The sequence below is a fragment of the Perognathus longimembris genome, chromosome 1, assembly GCF_023159225.1.
Source record: "Perognathus longimembris pacificus isolate PPM17 chromosome 1, ASM2315922v1, whole genome shotgun sequence".
Classification (NCBI taxonomy): Eukaryota; Metazoa; Chordata; class Mammalia; order Rodentia; family Heteromyidae; genus Perognathus; species Perognathus longimembris.
In genome coordinates, this window is record NC_063161.1 from 99,968,052 (window position 1) to 99,995,853 (window position 27,802).

General features: G+C 38.1%; 1 protein-coding gene across 5 annotated transcripts in view; it reads left to right on the forward strand.

The window, feature by feature from the left end:
- Smarca2 (SWI/SNF related, matrix associated, actin dependent regulator of chromatin, subfamily a, member 2) overlaps positions 1 to 27,802 on the forward strand; it is a 171,687-nt gene that overhangs the window by 67,629 nt on the left and 76,256 nt on the right. For all 5 annotated transcript variants that reach the window (XM_048347869.1, XM_048354923.1, XM_048362341.1 and 2 more), the window contains exons 15-23: positions 2,611 to 2,774; positions 4,098 to 4,164; positions 4,822 to 4,932; positions 7,620 to 7,862; positions 9,255 to 9,368; positions 17,449 to 17,556; positions 18,379 to 18,465; positions 21,303 to 21,349; positions 23,137 to 23,303. In XM_048347869.1, the coding sequence (XP_048203826.1) occupies positions 2,611 to 2,774; positions 4,098 to 4,164; positions 4,822 to 4,932; positions 7,620 to 7,862; positions 9,255 to 9,368; positions 17,449 to 17,556; positions 18,379 to 18,465; positions 21,303 to 21,349; positions 23,137 to 23,303 (1,108 nt within the window). The remainder of the gene's footprint in view (positions 1 to 2,610; positions 2,775 to 4,097; positions 4,165 to 4,821; positions 4,933 to 7,619; positions 7,863 to 9,254; positions 9,369 to 17,448; positions 17,557 to 18,378; positions 18,466 to 21,302; positions 21,350 to 23,136; positions 23,304 to 27,802) is intronic.

The following is a 27,802-nucleotide window of genomic DNA, read 5'->3' on the forward strand; positions in this document are numbered from 1 at the left end:
TCATGGTTCAGGAAATATAGGGCCTGACTGGCAAGCACAAAGCCCTGAGCTCAAACCACATTACCAAAAAAAACCTAAAACCAAACTCAGCTGTAAACATAAGGGTCCATCTGGCTGGTAGGAATGGAGGTTGATTCCCAGATTCTGCCTCTGATTGCTTCATAGTGTTATCTAAAGTGTGGTCATTGCATCATTTGTTCTGTGAATTATTCCTCAAAAGTTGAAAAAAATTAAAATTTAGGATTTTGTGTTCAGATAAACATAGGACATACTATTAGCTGTAAGCAGGACTGTTACACAATTTGCTTTTCCAAATCTGGATACCTGTGAGAGCATGAAGGAGCTCTTGTTATTGATAACAAACATAACCCTGGACTGTCCCAACTAACCAGGCATAGAGTCACCTTGACAGTCAACCATAATGCACATTAGCACACTGCTGACTACAACAACAAAATCATGTGTAATCCTTTATGTACATCAGCATTCTGTAACTTTGATTCATGCTAAAATTCTGAAACTTCTTTGGTCCCTAGATCCACATTTTTATATCTCACTTGCAACATACAAACTAGTGTCTTCTAAAATATGCTTGGGAAACATGTACTTTAAACCAGTAAATCTCAAACTTTATGGCATCTGGTCCCTTCCACTCTACAGTGCGGTCATGTGCTTCTGTGGGGATGGAGAGATGGAAGGAGTGTGACTTCTAGTCACACTAGTGCCAGCAGGTTTTACCCATAGTGCTTTAGCACCAATAGTTCCAATGTCAACATGATAAAAACGACAAGAAACACCTTGGTGTTACTATGAAAATCTATTTGGTCTTGTGAATGTTTGGAAAGAGTCTTGAGGTTCCCAGCAATCCCTGCATACATGTGGCAGACTACTCTTTGGCTTTGTAAAGTTATAATTTTCCCAAAGACCACGATGTCAAGAGGTTCAGAGTGTTGGGTTTTGTGTTGTTGTTGTTTTTTGAAATGTTTTTATTTGTATACTTAATTTTCAGAGAAAAGAATACATTCTTGATACATCATCATGATAGGAAACACTGTGTATCAGTTATTGCAGTCCTTGGTCCTGGGATTTGAACCTTGTTAAGCAGGCACTTTACCATTTGAGCCATACCTCCAGCCCTACAGAGTGGCTTTCTTTTCATTTAATCTACCTGACCTGGTTGTTAACTCAGACTTTCTATATTTGTGTATGAGAAGTTTAGTTTTGGATCAGTGGCAAATAATTTTTAGTGTTGTACTTATTTCCTCCTGTCACTCAACACCTTTGTAAGTATTCTTCATCACTCTCATGGTTAGCTCTTTTGGCTTTCCAGTGTGGATCTAGTGCCTCACCCTCATCAAACTTCTGTCTATTGTAGAAGGTTGCCTGTGGCTCCTGCCTAAAATTCTAGCTACTTGGGAGGCTGAGGTCTGAGGATCACAATTTGAAGCCAGCCTAGGCAGGAAAGTCCATGAGATGATCTCCAATTAACCACCAAAAATCCAGAAGTAGAACTGTGGGTCAAATGGTAGAGTGCCAGCTTTTAGCCAAGAAAAAAAAAAAGAACTAAGGAACGGTGCCATGGTTTAAGCCCCAGTACCTGCACACACATACACACACACACACACACACACACACACACACACACACACACACACACACAAAATCCCAGAATAATAAGTTGATATTCACATTTTTCTAATCATAACTTCATTAGCAAGCAAGCTAAATTGGCTTTACCATGTATGTATGGAGATATTGTGTGTGCACATATATATACACACATATATTCTTCATATGATTGATGGTATGATGGAGCAAGGGAATTGAGGGTAGGAGGAGGGAAGTTTAACACTTTTGCATTCATACCTCACCTTTCTTTCTTGTTTACGATGAGGGATCTGAAGCCGAGTCTCTGCATTGCTTTCATGCTTTAAATGTCCAGGCATTTGGCTTACAGTGTGCTGCCTTTGTGAGCACACATGGCAGAGTTTCAGTGTGCTGCCTGGGAAGTCTCTCTGCCAGGACAAGAAATGTCCTCCCAAGGACCCAGCAGAGTTACCTTGGCTCCTGGTCCCGAGCCTTCCTTGTTGAGAGGATGGCACCTAGGGGGAAGGCTGTTCATTAGAGAAAGCTGTCTCTAATGATCAGCAGTTTGTGTGCCAAACCTGCCTTCTGGTTTGTTCATCCTCTAATCCTCCCATTGGCTTTTTGTTCTTGGATTGGTTGGAATCGATGTAGGTTTGGGTTTTCTTCATTTGTTATAATTCTAGAATGTCATATACTGTGAAATGCTAAGTAGGGATGAGCAGCAAAGCTGCTTAAAATCCCACCAGTATGTTACAGCCCATCATTTCTAAATCTGATTAACACTCAGCACCTGCCAAGCAGACCGGATGCTTACAGGCTCATATTTTAAGTTCTTTCTTTCACTGGTACTCCCCCCTCCTACTCCTCTGTCCCTCCCCTGCCCCGCTCCCTTGCACTTGCCTACGGTGGGGAACCCAGCCTACAGTATGGAGAAGTGGAGAAGTCACAGCCTTACTTGAGTTGTATTAGTATTAATTACCTGTGCAGGTCTTGGATAATTGAAGCAATTACTCTTCATTTCAGCTCCAGGGCCTGGAATGGATGGTTTCCCTGTATAATAACAATTTGAACGGAATCTTAGCTGATGAAATGGGGCTAGGCAAGACCATACAGACCATTGCACTCATCACTTATCTGATGGAGCACAAAAGACTCAATGGCCCCTATCTCATCATTGTTCCCCTCTCGTAAGTAAAGTCATTTATTCCACAGTCACCCTTCTGTGTGCTGTAGATTGCCTAGGTTGGCCGGGCCTCCTTTCTCCTGTGAGGTAAAATCTTAGCATGTAGTAGGATTACCAGGGAGCATGTAATCTGAATTAAGGTTTTAGTTTCTCACCCCATCCCACCCCAGCCTTGTTGATGGCTAGTTAAGCACTGGATCAAGTGATTATTATCAGCCACTGATGCTGCTCTCTATACAGTCTGCACACTGAATAGTGGGGCTCACTTGTCATCTCCTCCAAAGTGACTCATAAAAGCAAGAGGTGTGGGTATTTTTTGTAAGATTAAAATAAATTTCCCTGTTCCATTCCAACTGTATATGTACATATACACATGCACAAAATATACATATATAGCTTATATATGTGCATGATCAGAGGATTATATATCTGAACAGCTTCATTGTATCTTTTAAAGGAGAGGGGAAATCAAAATCCTGAGTATGAGTTTTACATTAACCTAACCTCAGCGTGAACATTCTGTGTACATGCAGCTTTGCTGCTTTGTAAGCACAGTCTTGGCCAAGGCCACATTTCCAGTGTCTTGGGTATCCTCACTGGTCTTTAGGGGGCACTCTTGAGTGAGGGACGTTCCATGGGGGTACTACATATCTGGCTGTGGGTGTCAGATTGCAGCTTGATTCTCTGGGATCTGTTACAGGGCTGATGTGAACTTGGACCTTGAATACAATAAGGATTCCTTTTGTGTTTTCTTCCAAATGTGTGTCTCAGTGAAGGTGACCTACAGACCTTCGTATACGAATTACCTGTCTCCACAGTATTTACACATACTATACATTTTATGTCTCTTATGTTTGCATAGATCATGGTGATACATTCAAGGATTTTTTTTAAGCATTCAGTATTTTCCCCTTTATTCCCCCATGATCTATTTAATATATCTATATGGTTCTGTAATTTCTTTTTCTTAAGTTTTCTCCAAATTTATATGGCTAGTTTAAAAGTCCCCAAATCACCTTAGCAATTGCTATTTTCTGTACTATATTAAAATTTAAGATTCTTTTTGCTTCCAGCTTTTCTATATTTTTAGTTTTTTTCTTAGGAGTTGCTTTTTTTCTTTTAATGAAGCACAAGCAAAGTTGTCATTCCATGTGGCTTATTTCAAACTTATCTCTTATTTCCACACCTTTAAAATAAATATGTGCTTGGTGATCCTTTATATTCTCTAGCCTCTCTTAAGAAAACAAGGTCTGAAAATAACATCTTTTTAACTACTGACTTTTATGCAAGTGGTTTTTTTCACTGTGTTATTTTTGTTGTTCTATAGGACTCTATCTAACTGGACATACGAATTTGACAAGTGGGCTCCTTCTGTGGTGAAAATTTCTTACAAGGTTTGAAATGCTGTATTTGTATGTAAATGTAGAAAAGCAAAAAAGTAGGCCCTTATTTCCTTCATTTCCATATGCACATCTGTGAACTGTATTTGGTTGTAAAGTTTTGTCATGTACATCATGTACTAAACAGTGAGAGTTAATCATCCCAAGAAGATTACTGTAATAAACCATAATTACTTTCAGATAGTGAAATGCAGAAGAAAATTGTTAATTATCATATTGCGAGGTTTCTGATGAGAGTAATACAAATGACAAATATTGCACATCCTGTTTGCTGCCGACTGGCTCACTGTAGGCTGCTACTGTGTTGAGGGCTCCTGCAAAGTCAGGCAATTACCCAGGCGCCAGGCCTGCCTGCTGCAGGCTCCCTCAGAAATGGAGCCTTTCAGCCAAGCAGCGGGTTCCTTACTACACCCACCACTGCAATTTCCTTCTTGCTTTTCCTTCCTTAGTCTTAAGCGGGAACACCTTCCTATAGGGTCTGGACAGGGTCAGGATATGTACAATGTAGCTTGACGTTTCTTCATGGATAATATGTCAGTAGATGACTAACATCAAGAATCATCTGTCTTGTGTCCATTAAGCTATGAATAGTGAGAAGTAGCACCCACGTACTTCCATTGGGTAATCTATATGATTTTTCTTTCCATTCAGGGTACCCCTGCCATGCGCCGGTCCCTGGTCCCCCAACTACGAAGTGGCAAATTCAATGTCCTTCTGACTACTTATGAGTACATTATAAAAGACAAGCACATTCTTGCAAAGGTACGTTATTTTGAAAAGATTCTCTTATCTCTAATTATGGATTATCTCAATGGAGTGTAAAGTACTCCCCAAATTATCCTCAATAGTATAATTTGATCAGTGGATGGCTACTTTCTTTCTGTCTGTCTTCCCCTGACCTCCTCCTGCACCTTCCTCCATCAGTCTTGGTTGTTAGTTTTACTTTTTTTCATGCTGCTATTTTTTTTTTCTTCTTGGGATGTGTGATTGAATCTGTCATAGGCAGTGAGTTTAAATTGTTTAGGAAAATTTACCTGGGTTCCTTCTGGTACTTTTCTTCAATGGCCCTAAATATGCTTGGAAAGAAATAATTGTTTTTGTTGCCCTGGCTTATTCTCCATGTAACTGCATTCCTCTCTCTCTGTCTCTGTCTCTGTCTCTGTCTCTCTCTCTCTCTTGCACGTGTGTGTGTGTGTGTGTGTGTGTGTGTGTGTGTGTTCAAAGGTGAGTAGGAATCATTCCATGTAGGCTTTCCATCTGAGCATTTATCCAAGCTGAGACATGTGTATTATATCTGATTTTGGTTTTTCCGGGAAAACTAATATACAAACATTGTTCAAATTACTCAGGGCTGTTCTTGTGAGTATTTATTTAAAGCTGGCAAAGAGTTTGTTCAGTGACCTACATGTCCCCCATTTGTATGTCTTAAATTGTCCTTTACCCAGAAAATAAAAGGCCTTTTGCCTTCCATTTATATCATGGTGTCTCCTAATATGTTCATATAGAAAGATGGAAGTACTGTCTTTCATGAAAGAAATCATGAAAACTTAATTTTTTTCCTAGGTAATTTCTTTTACCCTGTGGTGTTTTGAAACCATTATAATCTGAAACTAAGTTATAGCCAGAATTGAACAGAATCCCTATTTCTGGGGTTTGGTGTATCTCTGCATTAAACCTTTGCTCTGGGAACTGAGAGTTCCTTTCATGGTATCATAGGAAATAACATAAAAGAAATGTGTGCCCAGGGGAGGTTTAATAATTGAGATGGCACTGACAACAATGCTGTGTTCTATCCCTTACACTCAGAGATGAATTGGGCAATGTCAGAAATGATGTGTTTCCAATATTACTATGGGAATCTGTGTGTATATTTGAGATCCTTTTTTAAAAAAAAATTCATATTGTGTCTTCTGCATATGTATTTCAAAACTCATTGGAGACTCCTGGTAACGAGATGCATTGCTTTTATTTGTTGCTGGAGAAATAGAGCTACAGAAAGGAGTAATAATTTTTTCCAAGTGGAAGACCTAATTAGTGGTACACCCGATAGCAAAATCAAAGGTCTCTGGTTCCTTGTTTACTATTTCATAAGCTAAATTAGGCAGGAAAGTCGATTTAGAATATATTTTTAAGTATATTCTGGTCTTTGGGCTTCATTTGCTGCTGTTAGAAAGTTTGGAGCCATTGAAAGTACCACTTTAAATATTTTTAAACATTTTTCTTGGAGGTTGGGAGAGGAAGGAAAACAACCTGGCAGTTTCTTTTACCTGCACATCCCATCCTAACTGATGACTGTATTCCTTTCCCCCTGGTGTTACCAGTGCTCCTAATGAGGAGGGCACACACTGTATAATGCTTTGCTCATCTGCCTTCTCTCTTGAAGAGCTTTGCAGTAGGGGCTCGGAACATCTGAGCCGCAGATGCTTTTTATGGCCACAGCCACCAGGGTGTAAAGGATGTGTAGGCTTAGCAGAACATTTGCCCATTGTTCTCACTGTAACTAACTGAAAGGCAAACCTGAAGAAGGCTGAAAGGTAAGGTTTGAGGGAGGAAAGGGCCTATAGCCTTAGGAAAGAGGACTTACTTCCATGAGTATCTCAATGTTTTAAATGCTATTGATATAGGTTAGGCATTGTTATGTTTAATTTTTTTTTACCATAAATGGAAGAATCACATTATTGCATCACCTGCCAGTGAATGTAGTTTTATTTTAAATAGAACAGGACTTCTAGATCTGGTGAGGAAGATGCATGAACTGAGGGAGGCTGATTGTTTGTGCTCATGTTTTAAAAAGTTGAATGTTCGGATTTTTATATAAATATTCCAACTTTTTCATGTCAGTGACCAATTCAAACAAAATGAAATAAAAGGAAAAAACAATACCGAACTGAGCCATAAACGTAATAGGCAGCTAGGGTAACAGAAAAGAAGGCAAGAAGCCAAGGAGATGTCAGCTGTAGTTATTTGCTGGTGCCATTCCTCACAAGCCAGGTGTTGCTGTGTGTATGCTGTGATTTGGCTATCTTCAGCCTGTTCTTCCTCTGAGCAGAGGGAGCATAGTACTGAAATCTAGAGTACTTGTCACAACACACTATCAATAGAAAGAGCATTGGATGGAGAGATGTGAAATCTAGACAGAGGATCAGCCATTTTATTCTGGGCCCATTTTCCTTTCTTTGTAAAGTAGTGATTTGGAATGGAAAAAATAAAAATTAAAAAAAAATAGAAATCACTGCTGGTCCTTGAGGAACATTGCTGGTTGAACATGACATTTCACAAACTGCCATATATGGAATATATTGGTTTTTGAAGTAGTTTTGTGTTTGGGAATATCATGACACATCACGTACGAAGTTGAGTTCTTTAGTTTTTGACACACACACCCTTGCCTTTCATGAGGAAGTTTTCTTTTTAAGTCGCTCATCCTGCCATGGTCTTTCCTGTTACAGATCCGGTGGAAATACATGATAGTGGATGAAGGCCACCGAATGAAGAACCATCACTGCAAGCTGACTCAGGTGTTGAACACTCACTATGTGGCCCCTAGAAGGATCCTCTTGACTGGGACGCCATTGCAGAACAAGCTCCCTGAACTTTGGGCCCTCCTCAACTTCCTCCTCCCTACAATTTTTAAGAGCTGCAGCACATTTGAACAGTGGTTTAATGCTCCATTTGCCATGACTGGTGAAAGGGTACTTGTCTAACTTTTGTTTTTCTTTATTGCGAGACAATGAAATGAAACCAAAGGGCCTGAAGCTAAAAATCAATAGAGCCACAGGAACCCTACAACCTCTGTGGGTGGTTTACAGTTCTGCTTTATTTATGAAACTGATCTACAGATGGATACAGTCCCACCCAGGGATAATTTTCCCCTGTGAACCTAGTATGGGGTTGCATCTGAATCCCTTTGCCTTTTTACCAACATATTTCCCAGACACCCACAGAGTATTTCTAACCAGTAAAATCCTTAACTACAGCAGGACATAAGGAGGATGAACATGGAGATGTTTGCTGAATTAATTTAAGCAGAACAACTCAACCAAATGAATAAAAAACCTAACACAAATCTTTCCTCATTATAAACCTAAACTTTCCTTTGAAATATTTCCACATGGTTTGTGTGTAAATCTGACCTAGTTTGTGTTAATTGTCTGCACACATACTTTTCAAGTTCTAGTGAGAACCTCTGCTTCATGTGTATATAAATACCTGGCATAAGCTCTTTTCAAATTTGTTATTTCTTCTTCTTTGAAAGGAAGGTATGGTTCATTGCAAGAAATGAAATGGGTACATGCTATGTTGATTTGTGATCCTTTAGCCATAAGAATGAAAAGCAACTAAGAATGTTTTAGGAAAATACATGTTTGAACTCTGGCCTTTTAGAGTTAAGGTACCCTCTGGGCACATTTGCATTTCTCAACAATTAATTGGGCTTGCTCATTTACCGAAAGTAATGTCAATCAACTCTGCCCCCTAGAGGTTAAAAGGAGGAAGGTGAAAGATAGGGGGATTTTATAAATTTGAAAGAATAAAAGAAAGGAGTTCAAAGAAAAGGTTCAGAGAAAAAGAAAGGAGTTGAAGTAGAAGGACTTAAAGACCCACCAGCATAAAATAGGGTTTTTCATGTTCAAGCTCCTGTCCCCTCATTCTGTCTATATGAGTCAACTAAAATCAAGGGCCTAATTTAAGGTTTCAGCTTAAGCAAGAACACATTAGTTATTATCCCTTTTCTCCCATTCTGTCTCTGTCTCTTGTCAGTCTTCATTGCTAATCAGTCTTCATTGCCAGTCAGATTCCATAAAAGTTTGAACTATTAACCCTACTAAACAAAACCTGGGTCGGGATACTTTCTACTCAACTAGCTATTAAGACAAAGACATGCATTTAGAGGCCATTTTATTCCCCCTTGATAGCCAAGTGTGAAGAGAATTTGGAGGCCTATATCTGACTGGCATAAAGCCTGGTTTTAATGCATATAAGATTCATTTAGTATAAAACATACATAATAAATATAGCATAGAATGTTATTATGTAACTCATTCTTGTTTTTTAAAAATTCAAATTGATGTAAGGTTCTTTCTTAGGTGGACTTAAATGAAGAAGAAACTATACTGATCATCAGGCGTCTTCATAAGGTCCTGAGACCCTTTTTACTGAGAAGACTGAAGAAAGAAGTTGAATCTCAGCTTCCAGAAAAAGTATGTTGTGAATGAAAAAGTTTGGGGTGGGGGCCTGCTCCCTGCAAGTATATTTGAAGTATCCACTCCTGAAATTGTGTTTCTAAAATAGCAGGCTTATAGTTTAGTTACAGCTATTTTGAAAAATAACCTAAAGTGCTTCTGTGTTTGATAGAGGTAGAGAGAAAAGAGAAATCATAGAATTTTTCAGCCTGGTTTCTAAAAGCTTTTCAGAAGATTTTACGGAATTATTCAATTCTCTGAGTCTCAGTGTTTTTTCTTTTCTTTTTTTTTTTTTTGGTTTGAGACTGGCACTCAAACTTGGTACTACATTCACTCTTTGTCTAGTCTCTACCACCCGAGCCACACCTCTAACCCCTCAATGTATTTTAATTTTAGGGTTTGTTGTTGTTACTGGCCTTGTTGAGTCACTGTTGTAGGCATTTAGGATTTTGAAGGGCAGAGAAAACATCTACTAGGTTTCCTGAAAGTTTATTCAATGTAATGTTTATGATATCATTCTTATAGTGAGATACAGAGATTGTATAGATTGCAGACATATCAGCTAGCTATTCTGGAACACACTTTTTTTTTTTGTCTTACACCACAAGAATTAAGTTTCTGTTACCATTTAAGTAATTCTTTTTTTCGGTAACTCTAGAAAGAAGTTTCAGTACTTTCAAATGTCTTTGAGTCTTTAGCTCCACAGTTCTAGGTTACATTTGAATATTAGTTTTTTATATCTATGATCATATTTTGGAACCATACAAATTTGAAACTCAGTTGTACATAATTTGTTGCATGAGATATTTTTATTTGATTTTCTTTAGATGAGCCACTTCTGAAGCATCTTATTTTTGCATGATTGTGGTTTTTCTTGGTAACAACTATTTTGGGGGCAGAATTATTCATCCTGTTCATTTTAAAGAGTAAGTTGGCAAGATGGTGTACACAGTTGATCAGTTCGCTAAGAGAGAATTTTATTCATGAGTCCCCTGTTCATTAGTAGTCAGAAAAAAATTCCAAATAAGGTTTTAGACCTAGGTTTTATCCTAATAAAAGTCTACTTCTTTAAATATGTTGCTTTGCTGAGGACTACATCCTTGAGATGGTGTGCTGTTGATACTGCTTTTGACTTCCTGTGGTCTGGGTCCCTTTGGGTAACACCGTTTCTGCTCCAGTGGTGTCAAGTTACTGACAGATCAACTGTTGAGTGGGTACCAGGGCCATGTGGCTGCCTCAGATTACTTCCTGGCTTGGTATTACTGGGGTCCAAGAAGTTACATATTCTTTCTATAAAACTTGTTTATCTTCTTTATTCATTTCCAAGACTGATCATATGGAGAGATCTTTCCAAAACATCTTGCAAATTAAAGTATGCCTGGTTTTAAGAAAATTTATTATAGAAACCCCCATAACTTTTCAGTATAAGGACTTTTGTAGTGGTCAGTTATATTACATATTGAAAGAGGTGACATGGATCAAGATATATGTATTCATAAAATTGCTTGCTAAATGGACACTCCTTTGTACAACTACTTAAATATAATAAAAATATATGTAATGCTAAGAATATATAATATCTTCAGAATAAAAACCAAAAAGAGTACAAAAATAAATATTCCAAAAATTGCAAAAAAATGATTTGCTTCAATAAAATATTTACTCATGGCCAGACACCAATGGCTCATGCCTATAATCCTAGCCACTCAGGAGGCTGATACCTGAGGATTGTTGTTCAAAGCGGACCCAGGCAGAAAAGTTCCTGTGAGACTCTCATCTGTAATTAACCACTCAAAACCAGAAAAGGAACTGTGAGTCAAAGTGGTAGAGTGCTAACATTGAGCAAAAGAGCTCAATAACAGCACCCAGTTCCTGATTTCAAGCCCCGTGATCACCACCACCACCAATAAAATTTATTCTATGGAGATTTCTACAAGAGAGCTTCCTGTATACCCCTGAAGGATAGTAAATAAATAAATAAGTATATAAAAAACATATAACACATAAACATATATATATATATGCTCTAAGATTCTCAAGAGTAAGGGTCATACATAACTCTACTTATATTAATAATAATTAATTACAGTATTATATTGGAGGTGTGTGGTACCACTCCATATGTGGTAATAGATACTTTTATAAGTACTCATACTTTTAAAGATATTCATGATACCTTTTTTTGGAGGCAACTTGGTGGTGTGGAAATCGTAGGCTTTGACATCACTGAGCATAGGTCCTCAGATGCTTTCTCTTTGTCTTTCTGTATGAAATGACTTTTTGCAAGTCATTTACCCAAAGAGGTCTCTTGTTCTCATCAGTGCACTGGAAAATATTTCATGCAACTTTGTAGAATTGTGAGGAGTAAGTATATATAGTGCTTACAATACCATGGAAGGCATATAGTAAGTACACCTAATGCCAGCTGCTATCTCATAATTTCTACTAATATTGCTACTATTACTATTTAGAGTTCCACTTCAAGTTCCTTCTCATAGTTTTCTTGACATTACTGTGATATCCAGTGGCCTTTGCACATCTCTGACCCAGTCAACCATGTGAGATGGGGAGAGATGAGTTGTTTTGTGCATTTAAGTGGCTGTTCTTGATCTGGCCTGGCCTATGTTCCTTTTCTACTTTTCTTGCCTTGATAGAGCTTTATACCATACAAGTATGTATACTGAGTCCACAAAGGAGTAAATCATGGCTGATGGTCAGAAAAGACTAAATACATATATGTCAACCATTGACTCCTCTCCAATACTGTTTTTAATTTACATGTAGTAAAATTCACTCCTTTCAGTGTCTAGTTTTATGAATTTTAATGAATGTTCAAAAACTACAGAACAATTGCATTATACAACTGCCCCAAAGGTTTTTTGTTTGTTTGCTTTTTTCTAGTGCTACAATTTTAATCAAACCCTATTTCTACTCTTAGTCTCCTTTGACCTCTTAATCTATTCTCCATCCCCGAAGCTTTGCCTTTTCCAGAATGTCAGATGAGTGGAGTCAGACAGTGCCTTGCCTTTCATTCCACATAATAAATTTCAGAGTCATATAAGTGGTTGCATATATCAAACATTGGTTTCTTTTTATCATTGAATTGTATTCTGTTATGTGAACTATCATAGTGTTTTTATTTGTAGTTGAGAAACATCTGCGTTTCTAGTTTTTGATGATTTGGATAGAGCTGCTATAATCATTTTGCATAGCTTTTGTATGGACATAGATTTTTATTTCTTAAAAGTCCACACCTAGAAGTAAGGCTACCCGTGACTTTATAGGAGACTTCCCCATTGTTTTATACTCTGTGGACTGCTTTTTAACACTTCCAGCAGTCCCTACATATTCTCATCAGTACTTGAGATCCTCAGTTTTTAAATATATATTTTAGTTATTTTAATAGATGTGTTGACTTTAAACTTAGCTTCACATGTACTTATTCAAATAAAACTGAAACAGGTATATAAAATGAATACCATTTGGCTAATGTAACTATACTGCAGAGAAAAATTAGTCTTAATAATAAGCTAATGAAATACCTGTAATGACCAAAGGAATTATATTATGCAGGTCCCATACCTGTTGGCATAAAATCCATTCCTTATACTCAGGAAAGAATACCTACTTATAGAAAAAGGATTATAGAAGGCAACTTAACCTAAATGAAAATTATCTGTTGATTTAGCTATACTGACACTTCTCCTTTGTTAATTCCTTTATCAAGAAAGAAAAAAACCATGCAATTGACTGTTTATATATTGATATATAAGTATCTTAAAGTATGTGTATAATGTCTGAGGTTCATAAAAGGTTGGCCTCTGTAATATCAATCCTGACTTTTATATAATTTGTAGTTTTTAAATTTTTTTTTGTCAGTTGTGGGGTTTGAACTCTGGGCCTAGGTGTTGTCCTTTAGCTCTTCAGCTCAAGGCTAGTGCTCCTCTACTTGAATCACAGAGCCACCTCTAGTTTTCTTGTGGTTAATTGGAGATGAGTCGCACAGACTTTCCTTCCCTAGCTGGCTTTGAACCTTGATCCTCAGATCTCAGCCTCTTGAGTAGCTAGGATTACAGGCATGAGCCACTAGAGCTGGGCTAAAATCTTTGATTATATTTACCATATAAAAGTTTGGAATCTGTAATATAATTAATCATTATTGTCATTCCTCAATCTCTGGGTAGAGGAGCTGAGGCTTTCCTAATTTGCATCATCTTCTCTTAGACTTTCAGTTCACAATGTGCTGCTAATGGATCACAGTAGTCCAGGTTCATCATTCCAACATTTCATCCTTTTATAATGGGAGTTTAAAGTGGACAGAAGTGTGTGGTCAGAAACTATGAATAAAGTTCAAATTCATATACACAGTTAATATGAGAAGAGATTCTTGGCCAATGTAATCACTAATTTGCTTACTTGTGGTGACCAAATTTGGTATAGAATAGAATAATTACCATGTACATGAGGTTAGCACAATTATACATATATCTGAATTTAAATATTCCCAGTTGTTCTCACAGTCTGTTACATCAGGGAAAAATCATCCCTATTAAGAAGCCAGTTTCACTTTCTGTACCACTGGCTTCTCTCGAAGAACTTTTCACATTCATGCTTTACTCTTGTGCCATGAAATTTTGGGAGCTGGTGTTGAAATTGGTACCACTATATGGCAGTTACTCTCACTTCAACCCTATTGGTCTATATGTCTATTATTTAGTTTGTTCCTTTTCTTCATTCATATTTATTAGTTTCTTTCTGTGAGTATTGTTCTGCATTGAGGCCAGGTGAAAGGGGTTACTCAGAAATGGGATATGTTGTGAAAGATTGATAAACTTAGCCTTGGAGATGAGGTCTACTCACACCAAATATTGCTATGCAGTGGAAGGCAAAATCATCTAACCAAGCAGAAAGAAGGATCAAATCATTCAAATATTTTAGGGCCCAGGTGCACTTGTGGACATGTGGGTATTGACGTATGTGTATGGAAGTTCTTAGAACAACTATGTATATTGTTTTGTTCAAAATAAAAAAAAAAACATTTTAAAAACTAGGCTGGATATAGTAATGCATGTCTGTAATTTCAACTACTCAGAAGGCATAGGTAGGAGTATCACAATGAGAGGCCTTCCTGGGCCAAAGCATGAGACTCTAAAAATAACCTAAAATCAAAAGGATATGGCTCATGCAGTAAAGGGAAGTACAAAGCTCTGAGTACAAGTCTCTAAGACTGCTTCTATCAAAAAGAACCTTTAAAAAGAAAAGTAAACTAAGCTACATCGATACATATATTAATACTGGTACTTTCTTGGTAGATAATATATGCTTGGTAATACACATACTTAAATTATCTCAAGGAAAGCATAGGCACAAATTTCCACTCCCATCCCCAATATAGCTGATTGTCTATTCATCCTTACTACCTGTTTCTTTCTTTTTTTTTTTTTTGCCTATTGTGATACCTCATGGGTTCCCTTATTCCCAGATGAATGAATTTAGAATGATCTGATCTGTGTGTGTGAGAGCGAGTGAGCGAGAGCGATGCTCTCCAGCACAAACCCAAAGCTTCACATATGCTTGGCAAGTGCTCTATCACTGAGCTACATCCTCTGTGTAAAAATCTGGTCTGATTTTAACTAAACTAACAGCCTTGATCCCCATAAGGGCTTAAAAAAATTCTGCCAAGTAGTGCAGATTGAACATCAACCAAATGTAAACACAGGTGAACAATGGAAAGAAAAATCATCTTTCCTCTTCTCCCATTCTTCTTCTTCATTTCATTTTTGTCAGTCATGGGGCTTCAAGTCAGGATCTGGGGCACTGTCCATGAGCTCTTTTGCTCAAGGCTAGTGCTATACCACTTTGAGCTCTACTTCGGTTTTCCGGTGGTTAATTGGGAGATAAGAGTATCATGGACTTTCCTGCCTGGGCTGGCTTTGAACTGTGTGTGATCCTCAGATCTCAGCCTCCTGAGTAGCTAGGATTATAAGAATGAGCCACCAGTGCCAGACTTCTTCCATTCTTACTGTGAGTTTTCATCAGCCATGCATATAATAGAGTCATTAGGCTGGACTTGAATAAAAACATTAGGTATCTTCATATTGGAATCTTGAAATATGGATATAAATTAACAGTCCTTAACAATGTCCCATGCTCTAAAGGCAACTCACATTTTGAGACATTACTCGTGCATGATTAATGTGTGCATATATTTACTTTATAAGTAAACATGTAGACATTTTTGGTGAATGTGTGCTTTGGTATGCTTTCTTGATAAGACAGCTTCACATCCTAACTGCATTCTTCAATCACTGGGTCACCCTGGGCCAGTGACATAGCTTCAGTGATGCTCAGATTCCTTGTCTACAAATGAGATCATCCCATAGAGCTATCATACCAACTAGGAAAGTGAACATAAGCATTTTGCACAGAGCCTAGTATATACAAAGAGCTCAATAATGTTAGCCCTTGATGTCATTTTCATCCTTATACTTGCTAAAATCTGAATATAGTTAACATTTTTCTTCTCTATGATCTAATTTTGAGTTAAGAGCTCTTGAGAAAGTGGGCCAGTGGTAACCATTTCACAGAGTACATATCCATAAAAAAATCACATTGTGCACCTTAAAGAGATATACAATTTTATTTGTCAACTAGGTCTCAATAAGGCTGCAAAAATAATAATTTCTTTAAGAAAAACAAGGGAAATGGAGAGTTACTTGAAACGTGTGCAAAATACAAAGCTATGTTAAGTGTATACTTATGTATTACAGTTTTTTTCTGGCAGTACTGGTTTTTGAAATTAAGGCCTTACACTCCCGTAGCTTTCTTGCTTGTTGATGCTCTACCACTTGAGCCCTACTTTTTGCTTGCTATGTTTGAAGATGGAGTCAGGCTGGCTTTGAATCATGATCTTCCAGATTTTAGCATTCTGACTAGCTAGCATTATAGGTTGAAACCATTATCTCCTAGCTTACTTATTAATAAGCTTGATTTGTTTTTCCTCCCTGACCAAGATGATTATTAAAAACTAAGACAAGTTTATCATGGGTTTGGTTACTTGTTCTTTGTAGTTTTCTACACAGTAGAAAGCCTTTCTCTAATTTGTCTTGAAGTGAGTGGTACCACGACTATTTTGATTCTTCCCAGCCTTTGCATTCCTTCCAAAGTGAGAACTGAATGAAAATTCAACTTTCCTTCCTCTGTGCCCTCCTCCTTCCTGCCCTAGGAGAAAAACTTGATCATTTTTAATCCGTTTATTAAACATTAGGCAGCTTGCTGATTTACTTTTAATCACATTCTACAGATATCTAGGCATTAATCTGGAGTTTATTATGAAAATTGCACATTTGTATTCTTGGGATTTTTTAATAAGGAAGAAACAATAATAGGAAATAAGGTGGATTTTATGCACAAGGAGTATGATCAAGCATTGCAGGTGTGTGAGAAGCTGTGAGTACACGAGTCCTGTGGGCTCCCTTTAGCTGCTTTAGATTGGATGTTGACATAGCTCAACTGGAAGCCCAGGAGGCCTTGTCCTCCTTTATGTGTCCTGAAAGTTGTGCACAATTGTGGATTAATTTTTCTCCTACTTGTTGTCCACACAGCATTGTATCCTATCATCTCTCAAGAGTAGAGAGTGAATGTCCACCCAGGCTAGCTATAAAGACTAGAATTAAGGGTAGCCACTTGTGATTCTTTAAAATATATACATATTATATATATATTATATATGTATAATATATATATATATTACACAACAAAAAATCATAGGGCAGTTACTTCTTTATCCTAGAAATATTCTGCTTATATATAAGGAAGTGTGGTATATATGTTCATATGTATGTTTGTATGTAAGGAGGAAGCAGAGAAATACTAAAAATTCTCTGTAGTGAACCACTCAGTCCCTATCATGGAAGCAAATGAAGCAAGTCTGGCTACACATAACCTTCTAAGGGTCTCACCATTATAATGAAGATTGTAGTTTGCTCCACTATCCACCTCTACCTCATGAGCTGAAGAATGGGAACCAGCATCTTTACCTGTAGGAGCTACTGAGAAAAGCCCACCCACTCATGCTCTTCCGGGTCTCCTTCCCTAGGTTGAATATGTGATCAAATGTGACATGTCAGCTCTGCAGAAGATTTTGTATCGTCATATGCAAGCCAAGGGGATCCTCCTCACAGATGGCTCTGAGAAAGACAAGAAGGTATGTTGCAGAAGCCAGTGTGACTCAAGGAGCTGTGATACATCTTCTCAGGCTGTGGCATGAATATTTCCAGGGAGCATCCATCCCTACAAATGCTGTTGGGTTAAATAAAGTACAACGTTGGACCTTTCTGTAATTCTTGTGGCTGCCAATGGGAATGTCTTAACCTCCTGCCTACAATAGGGAAGGAGAAGAGAGCACAAAGGCACCTCTTTATGTTCCTCTTACCAATAGTTAGCTGTGCTTGTGTCAAATCTGCAGGAAACACATTCTGCTCAAGTGTTGGGTGGCATTTTAGAAAGTTTTAAAATCTAGTTTCTCTCCCTCGGCATCTGTTCTATGCTCTAGTCTGCCAGGATCCTAGGCAGTAGACAGTCATGACACAAAGCCATCAGCTTGATGTAATTCCATAAGATGAACTTTTTCTCTGTAGGATATATATGAACATGTTATATCTAACTCAAAAACAGCCAAATAATAACAGGAGTTTGGGCCCACAAAGTGTATAGATTACTGAGAAGATGTCTGGCCCTTTGTTTTTGTTTTTTGATTTTTTTTTTTAGTAAAAAATCTGTTTTCTTTCTCTTCTCTCCTTTACTCCCTTTCTTCTTTCCCTTCCTTCCTTCCTTCCTCTTCCTCTTCTCCCCCCCCCCTTCTGCTTCTTCCTTCTTCTTTTGCAGTACTGAGAAATGAACCCAGTCTTGTACGTAATAGACACTACACTACTGAGCTGCAGGCCTGGCTTTGAAGCTTAGTTTTTTTTAATAACTAGAAATACTTGACCAATTAATTAACTGCTTTTATCTTTCCATTTGTTCTCAGGGGAAAGGAGGTGCAAAGACACTTATGAACACTATCATGCAGTTGAGAAAAATCTGTAATCACCCTTACATGTTCCAGCACATTGAGGTAAGTCTGTACCTTGTGTTTTGATCATGGTTGTGCTGATCCTACTAATGCTAGCTTAAAAAAAAACTTAAAAAAATAGGTCTGAAGCATATGTGTAGAAGGCAAAATTGTATGTTCTGCTAGCTCTTCGGGTAGAATTATCAAACCTGAATTTCGTGGGTATAGATTCTCATTGGCACCAAGTGCCTAAGCATTTGGGATTTTATAATGAAGAGTTTCAAGCAGTGAGAAAATGTGGCAAGCAATGGCTCATTATCTAGGATTGGGTAAGTACTGTGAATTGCTTTGTTTCAGGTAGGAGCTCTGAAATCAGAGATAATGACAAGCAAAAGATGCTGTGAAAAATATTAATGTATTTTTACATATTGAAGAGGAAAATGCTCCTCAACTATTTTCTTTGTGAGATACACTGGCTTTTGTTTTCTACTTAGATTTCTGTTTTCCTGACTTATTTCTGACATGATGACAATGCGAAGCAATGCTTCTGTTCTGATGCCCAGGTGTCTAAAATGCTGCTTTTAGGAGAGAGGACATTTCCTCTATCAGCAGGGTTTCATTCCAGTACAGGAAGTTGAGATGAGAAGAAGGAATGACTACCATCATAGTCATTTTCAGTGTTACTGTTTCTAAGCAAATAGGCCTGGAGGCCAATTATTTACTAGTACAGAACCTGCCTCTTTCTGCAAACTCAGCAGAGAGGAAAAATGTTGGCACCAATTTAGTTTTACATAGTAAATAGAAGCTCCTAGAAACTTTATCATGTGGTAAAAATCAGTTATTGAGTTGAACTATTCTTAACTTCTAGTGTTCTTTTTTCCTCCATTCTGTTTTGGCCTGCCCACTTCCTATATGAGAGTCTTGTCTCAGTAGTCCTTGGAAAGTAGAAAGACTTTTGCCACTGCTGTGGCATTCAAGGATATAGGATAGAGGACCTATGAGATAGGAGAGAAGATGTATGGATAGGAACCCAGTCCTCAGACATGGGGGAAGACAGCTTGAACATGGGAGAATACTCTCCTACCTCTGGAGAGTACTCCAGAGGTATGGGGGAGGGCACACATCCATGATTATTTAGGGTTAACTTGCACAGTTGAGAAATTAGTGAAGATCTATTTATAAATCTAACTGAAATAACAACAACATTTTGAAAAAAATATATAGTAAGCTATTCCTATTTATATATATTAATGAAGGTGAATCCCACGAGCAATAATGAGTTCATGTCACTGGCCACTATTTCACTATTAAGTGGATTAAGCCACTCAATCTCCAAGCTACTATAGCCTTCCAGATCTGTAGTGAGGGAAATAATCAACTTTTAAATAATAGTACACCAAGTGCCCTGTACACTTATATGTTAAACAGATGTAAGGTGTCCATGTTGGGTTGGTAGGGCTGGGGAAAGAACAAATCTAAAGATTGAACTGATTGGGGTCAGGTTAACTTTTTACCTACCATTCCATTTTTTCCCCCTGAAAACATTTTTAGGACATTGGTCTGAACTATGCAGGGATGTGGAGACTTGGAATTGTGAAAATAAATTGGGAGACTTACTTCCATTTGGCTATCCTAAAGCCATTAACCTTTGAGATGTGTGGGCATGCTGAGAACGAAGGGGTTGATACTTCCTATCCTCAAATATTGGTCTGCAGCTCAGTATAGGGCAGAGGGGTCAAAAAGGAAGCTAAGCTTAAGGAATATGCTTTTCTATACTTCAAGAAGCATTCAGTAGAAAAAGAGGCTTTGGTTTGGTTTTTTGAGTGTAAAATACTTTGAGGAACCTATTTTTACAAACCCCAAACCCAGTTATTGGTTAGTCTTTTGGCACTTACAGGCCTGAGATGCTATGTGCAGCTGCTTCTTTCCTGTTTTGTTTTGCACACGACCCTTTTGTTGGTACTAAATCATTCAGAAGCCCAGCCTCAAGACTGGTCTCACTGCCTCCTTGGGAACCTTCAAGCAAGAGAAATGAGGCAGTTTACATGGTGTTCATATCTAATCTTATCATGATTCATGGATGCTGCTCAGGGACAGAGTGGAGCCTAAAAATAGTAAGGATTGCTCACCAGTGTGGCCTGTGAGTTCTGAAAGGTGTAGTTGGGTTTTGGTCATTGTGCATAAGGCAGTGCTTGAGGAACTGGAGCCTACCATGAATTGGCAGGGCAAGGGCGGGGTGGGGGTGGGAGGGGGAGATCTGGTTCTCCTGGTGAAAAAACTCCAGTGATCACGTTAGAACAGAGCAGAAAAAGGATAGCTGGTAGCTAAGGTGTGTCATGTTCTTCACCTCGCAGAGGATCTTTGCCTCCATAAAGTGGAGATGGAGAAAACAGAAATCAGTCAAGTGTTTCTTCTTCTGAACCAGTGAGGATGTTGAATACATTCAGTATTATGAGAGCAGATGGTAGACATGGAGAGTAGAGTACATTTGGGGCCTATTCTTAAGGAGAAAATGACAGTCTGGGATGGGTTTCACGATTTATCTAAACTAAGAACTGCATTATATAATTGTCATTATTTGTATTGCAATTCCCATAATACATTTCAGTTTTCATGTTCATTCCAACTTGCTTAGACCTTGAATTGGTAGGCAGACCCCCAGAAACTTCTGGCTCAGCCCTAGGACAGTGGGCGCTGGGGCTAGAGTAATTTCCTTGTTTGGGAGTTTACAGACAGAGAAAAACACAGGATCCATTCCTGGTAGACAAAAACTGACCTCACATACATGAAGTCTTGCTTCATTCTAACATAAGTATTTGTTTATTTGTTGTTATTTACTTTTCACTGTATATAAGTTAATAATTGTATTTATGAAACCATTTTCTTCTTTTATTTTAAAGGAGTCCTTTGCTGAACACCTGGGCTACTCAAATGGGGTCATCAATGGGTAAATCTTACTTTTATTCTCTTTTGAAATATAGCTCCATTTTACATATACCCCATTTGTAGTATTCTCTCTCCTGGAAATGCATACCTTAAAATATACTGTGCTGTCCCTTGGCTACCAGTGATGGTTTTCATTGTTATTGTCTGTATGTACACTGGTAAGAATTTCTCAAACAATATCAACCCTAAAATTTAGTTGCAGCATTACGTAACACAGTGTTGGTTGAGGGAGGAAGGAAGAGAACAGGGAAAGGGAGAAAGGGAGGGAAGCAGGTTTACTGTGGAAGAAAAAGGCTCCTACTTCTGCCTTTCTCTGTATCGTGGCATCTTTTCTGTCACATATATTCACATTTTTTGTGCTGGCACTAGCACTTGAACTCGAAGCCTGGCTCTCTGACCCCAGCTTTGTCACTCAAAGTTGGCACTCTACCACTTGAGTCACAACTCTATTTCCAGCTTTTTGTTGGTTAATTGGAGATGAGAGTCTCACAGATTTTCCCAGGTTGGCTTTGAACTGCAATTTTCAGATCTCAGGCTCCTGAGTACCTAGGATTATAGGTGAGAGATACCAGTGCATCTTCATAATTTTGACTTGCTTAGCTACAGTAAGGCAGCATAGTCTGCTAAGGATGACCTTGTAAACAGTGAACACCAGCTATCATCACTCCACTGCTTGTCTAAATGAAAGCAGTGGTTGTCTATTGCCATGAAAACCAGAAGACTCAGGGCACCTAATAAAGCCCTAAGGTGCCTGCTCCCATTTCTGCCCCTCCTCTGTCCTCTTGCCTCAGCATTTCTCCCTCATTTATGCTTACATAATGCACACCCCCCACACCCATTTTTCAGGCTCCTAAGCCCTCTTTACTCCTCAGGATCTTGGCACATGCTCTTCCTTTCTCCAGAATCTCCTCCTTCAGTGTCCTCTCTCCAGGGAGATCGCTGGCCTCTGACACTGTAAACCAGTGACTGGCAAGCTTTATCTGTAAAGGGCCATTTCAGGAATATTTTCAGTTTTGTGGGCCATAAAGTCTCTGTCACACCTATTCAGCTCAACCAGTATAGAATGAAATCAACTTGCCACAACATAAATGAGTGACCATGACTGTATTCCAGTAAGACCTAATTTACAAAAAGAGATCACAGACCAGGAACGATTTTTGTCAAATTCAGGATCTAATCAAAAGAAAAGGCCAATGTTCTTTGATTGCTCTCATTTTAATTTGCTGCTTCTCCCAACCCCCCCCCCCCCCCCAATCTCAGTACTCGGGATCAAACCCAAGGTCTCAAACACACTAGGCAATTTGCTCTACCACTTGAGACACACCTCAGCCCACTGTTTTCCTTTGTAGTACTTACCATGATTCATAATTGTGCAGTTTGCTTGAAATTGTACACCTCCCAGCATTGTGCCTAGTATAGAGTAGGTACTGCTCAATAGTTGTATCCTAAGTTTACAATTTTGTACTTAGAAGTCTCTTATCTCTTACATAAGAGAGAAACCATGAAACTCTTAACTTCGAAGGGTTTCCTTTTCTTTCTTGAATTTGCTATCATATATACCACGTGCAATATACCCTTTATGGGTTTTGTATGAATATATTTTCTTTCTCCACTAAAATACTCTCATATCTGCAACAGATATCAGTTCATTCTTTCATTTATTCATTCCACACTTACTAGTTGAATGTTGACTGTATGTGAGGCTCTATGTGAAAGCAAAGCATTACTGCATCCTTCAAGAGGATGGACAGCAGTAATACTCTTTTTGTTTTGCATTTTTGGGTTCAGGGCTGAGCTGTATCGGGCTTCAGGAAAGTTTGAGCTACTTGATCGCATTCTACCAAAACTGAGAGCAACTAACCACCGTGTGCTGCTTTTCTGCCAGATGACATCTCTCATGACCATCATGGAGGACTACTTTGCTTTTCGGAACTTCCTTTACCTGCGTCTAGATGGTAAGTGTACAAAGAATTCCTCTCAGAAGCCATGCTAGAAATGAAAGTGATGGTAGGCCTTAGATCCAATTTCAGACATAAAAGGAGGAATAACAATGAACTGACTAGCAAAGTGGGTGAAGATTTTCCTACATGGCAAGGTTTACCTCCTCTGGCTTTACACAGACTGACATCATTTGCACAGCTCTTTGGCTCATATAGACACCAACAAGAATTCAGAAGTACATATGATTATTAAAAAAAAAAAAACTGGGTGTCTATGACTAACACCTGTAATCCTAAGTACTCAAGAAGCTGAGATCTGAGAATAGCCATTCAAGCTAGCCTGGGCAGGAAAGTCTGAGACTCTTATCTCCAATTAACCACCAGAAAACTAGAAATGGAGCTTTGGCTCAAGTGGTAGAGCACTAACTAGCCTTGAGAGAAAGAGCTCAGGGACAGCTTCCAGGCGCTGAATTCAAGCCCCAGGACCAACACGCATGCACGTGTGTGTGTGCGCGCACACACAATCTTTCCTTGTTCTTAGGAGTGGTAGTGCTTATACGTTATGTAGAATATATGGATAAGCCTTTAACTTGTGTGTGTATGATGATATACTTTCTCCAATAAGAATGTATTTGTTCATTTCCAACTATACTTTCCATTAATCTCTCTTTTTCTCTCTCTCTCTCTCTCTCATTATTTCCTGAATTTTGAAGCTATATGAAGTATCTGATTGGGTTGGGAGGGATGAGTGAGAGTGATGACAGAGGTGACATCAATCAAGATGAAACACATTGTTTTGTTGAATGGTAACCCCTTTGTACAAGTACTGAAAGATAATAAAACTATTTTTTAAGTATATGCCTTTCTTCTTGAAAATGTGCATAAATACTATGTCCTTAACATTACTAAGCAAATATGAATGAAAGAAAATATGAATTTAGAGATGCTTCCTAAAGGATTTGGATACTGGCCAGTGTATTTCAGAGATCACAGTTTTCATAATGTGACAGGCTAAAGCATTTGGGGAGCAGAAGGAGGAAACAGTTAATTTACAGCCAGGATGTAGTCAATCCCCAGGTACAGAGAGCACTGTCCTGCTAATAGCTGTTTTTATCTAATGTAGTATTAATGTTACAGTTAAGCAAGCAGGAAATTTAAAGTCTATATTCCATTAGCAGAGTTTGAATCTAATCTAACATCCCAGTCCCTATTTGCCATTAAGCATAAATGGAAATATACTAAACATGTCATACTTGAGATCTAGGTGAATGCCGTTTGGCTCACCTGTTGGAGTATTATTTATTTTGATGTTAACAATTTCATCCAACAGTCTGGATTGCTTAAAATCCTGTTTACTTCTCTTTTCTGAAGTCACTATACACTGATGAACAACAGTTGAGTAAACAGTAATTTGCATGCATAGGTAGACTTACTCTCTGTAGTCTGTCTCTTTTGGCAGACTCCCAGTAGTTTCCTTCTCTGACTGGGTCTTTCCCTCTCTGTGGGGAAGGAGCTCAGGTTGGGTTCCAGGCTTCATTTTCCCCCGAATTTACATCCCATGTGTTCAGCCTAACTATTGCTTGCCATTGCTGACACTTCCTTCTGAATCTCACTTCTCTGAGGACTTCAGCCTGGCAAAAGTGGAAGGCCTTGAAACACCTTGTTCTGTTTTCCTGACAGTCTGAAAAATTCTTGCCAAGAGGCTGTTGGTTGCCATTATCACTATTATTAAAAATTAATAATGGTCCCAATAGATGATGTATGCAGCACCTAGCACATGTGGGATACTAATCAAAACACTTTACATGTTATTAAATCTTTCAGTGAATAAGCTACCATTGCCTCTGTTGATCCTTGCTGTTGTACTCTGCATGGAACAGAGATGGCAAAATCAGGTTTGAACTTTCATTTATCTGATTCCAACATAGCTGTTTTTGCACATCCATTGAGATACAGCTCATCTCCAAAATACTTGTATAAATAATGGGCATTTTGTTTGTTTGTTTATTTAATTTATTTATGATCAAAGTGATGTACAGAAGGGTTACAGTTTCATCCGTTAAGGCATTGAGTACATTTCTTATCAAATTTGTTAACCCTCCCTCATTTTTCCCCCTTCCCAGTTCTCCCCGCCCCCAGTTGTACAGTTGGTTTCCGGCATATAGCTTTGTATTATAACTATGATTTTGAACTTGTTTAAAATGAGTAAGTTAATTGAAAATGGCTGGGAACTAGTGACAGAAGATGAATGGGCCACTCACAGTCCCTGCCTTTAGAATAACCCCAACCATTAGGTGGAGTCAGACAAATCTGTAAGGTCTACAGATGGATGGAGAAGACAGGCAAGGCCTCTTCCCACCAGAAACAGCAGCCACTCACTTTGGAAGTAGACACTTGATAACTAACAGATGTATACAGAGTTAGTACACGGTCTGCACCTGCACCTTCTAACTTCAGCACCCAGTTGGTAAAATATGTTCCAGTTCCCAATGTAGAATAGAAAGTCTCATATTTCAAGGGAAAAAAATTACTTGTTGAAAGCTAAGCAAGTATTTTTTTCTGCAAAGATAATAGTTGCATGAATAGATTTAGATACTAACTTATTATTGCTTGTCTTTTCACTGGAAATGATTTTTTTTTTTAGATCAAGTGGTGAAATTTCATTCTAGAAGATTTTTTTTTTTTTAAGCAGCTGAAACTCAGCGAAAATTAGTAATCATGAAAGTCTGGCAGTGCGTTCCTTCTGGCAAATTCTGTAATTTTCAACACAATTGCCCTTGCTATTAATTGTATTTTTATGATTGGTTATGTTCTACATCAAAGTCTGAAAGACAATGAAATGGATGCTATTGCTGAACACATTGAATCCTGTGTACCTGCAAGGAGCATTTGCCTTTGGATAAACTCTTACATGGTAGCTTGATTCTCCTTGAATAATACTGAAAAGATTGCCTGCCATCAGCAAAGATATCTGACTAATGGAAATATTAAGCTGGTATATTCTGAATCTTGTCATAAGAAGTGTTACAGTGCTTGCATGAAAAGTGATTGGATATTATGGTTTTTTATTATTTGTTAAGCTCCGGTCTATTTACACAGTTTTAAATACATACTAAATACATGGCTAATCGGTCTGCCTGAGTGATATTTGGTTTAGGACCTGAGAACTCATTTGACTGTAGTCATTTCTTCTTATTCTTTCTGGTTTTTTTGGTACTGTAATTTGCAATTAGGGTTATACCATCCAAGGTAGTATTATTCTCCAATTATTTTATTTACATGTAAATACATATCATCAACAGATAATTGTTCAGCTTATTAAAACTGTTAAACTGGTCTGGGGATGTAGCCCATGGTAGAGATTTGCCTAGTATGTACAAGGCCCTGGGCTTAATCCCCAGTACCATAAAAATAAAATATATATTGTTGAAATTATGTCTTCTAGATATTTATCTGTTAGTTTTTATACTCTGGTGTAAGAAAAGCTGTCATGATCTTTGGAAGCTCTATATTTTGGCTTCTTTTGGCTTTTCCTTCAGTTTAGGACGAGGATAAATATACGAATCAGTAATCCATGTAAGTAATTTTTTAAGAACAGTATTTCAACTAGAAAGGCAATAGAGACAGAACGTTTCATGGCAGAGAGAGAAAGAGAGAGAGCAAGTGAGAGAGAAAGAGAGAGAGAGAGCAAGCATATAGCAGTTGGGTCCTTGTGGCTCATGCCTGTAGTCCTAGCCATTCAGGAGCCTGAGGATCCCTGTTCAAAGCCACCAGGGCAGGAAAGTCCATGAAACTCTTACCCACCAAAAAAACAGAAGTAGAACTGTGGTTCAAGTAGTAGAATGCCAGCCTTGAATGAAAAAGTTAGAGAGCACACAGACCTTGAGTTCAGGAACCAGGAAACACACACACACACACACACACACACACACACACACACAATCTTCCATTAGCATCATGTACAAATGGTAAACTATCATCTCAAAAAGCCAGTTCTCAAAAAAATAAAAAAATAAAAAAAGATTTCCACATTTGAAATCTCACTCAATAAAGCTCATTGATGTTTCTCCCTCAGATTGAAATTCTTACAATTCATCCTGGCAAGATTTGACCAGTTAAAAAAAAAATCTAATTTAGAAAGTACACCAAGTCTCAAGAACATTGCTACACTAAGCAAGGAGAGTCCCCCCTTCATTCCCAACCCCCTATTTATTGTGTGTAAGAGACTGGTTTTCTCCCCTCCTCAGGAGCATACTTGTTATTTTTACTAAATGTGAAAAACAGAGTCCCCATGTTTGGGAACTTGACCCTCATGAGTAACTTGATTCCTTTAGCTGGAGTCACTTAAACATTTTAATCCTGGGAAATAAATTGCTGGTACATTTTCATCCTTGAAAAAAAAGAACATGTAGAAATAATATTTGTACAGCAGCCAGGCAATGACTATAATATAACAGGCATATATATTTCCCATCAGCCTAAAGTCTTTTTGAGAACTCAAAACTACACTTCTT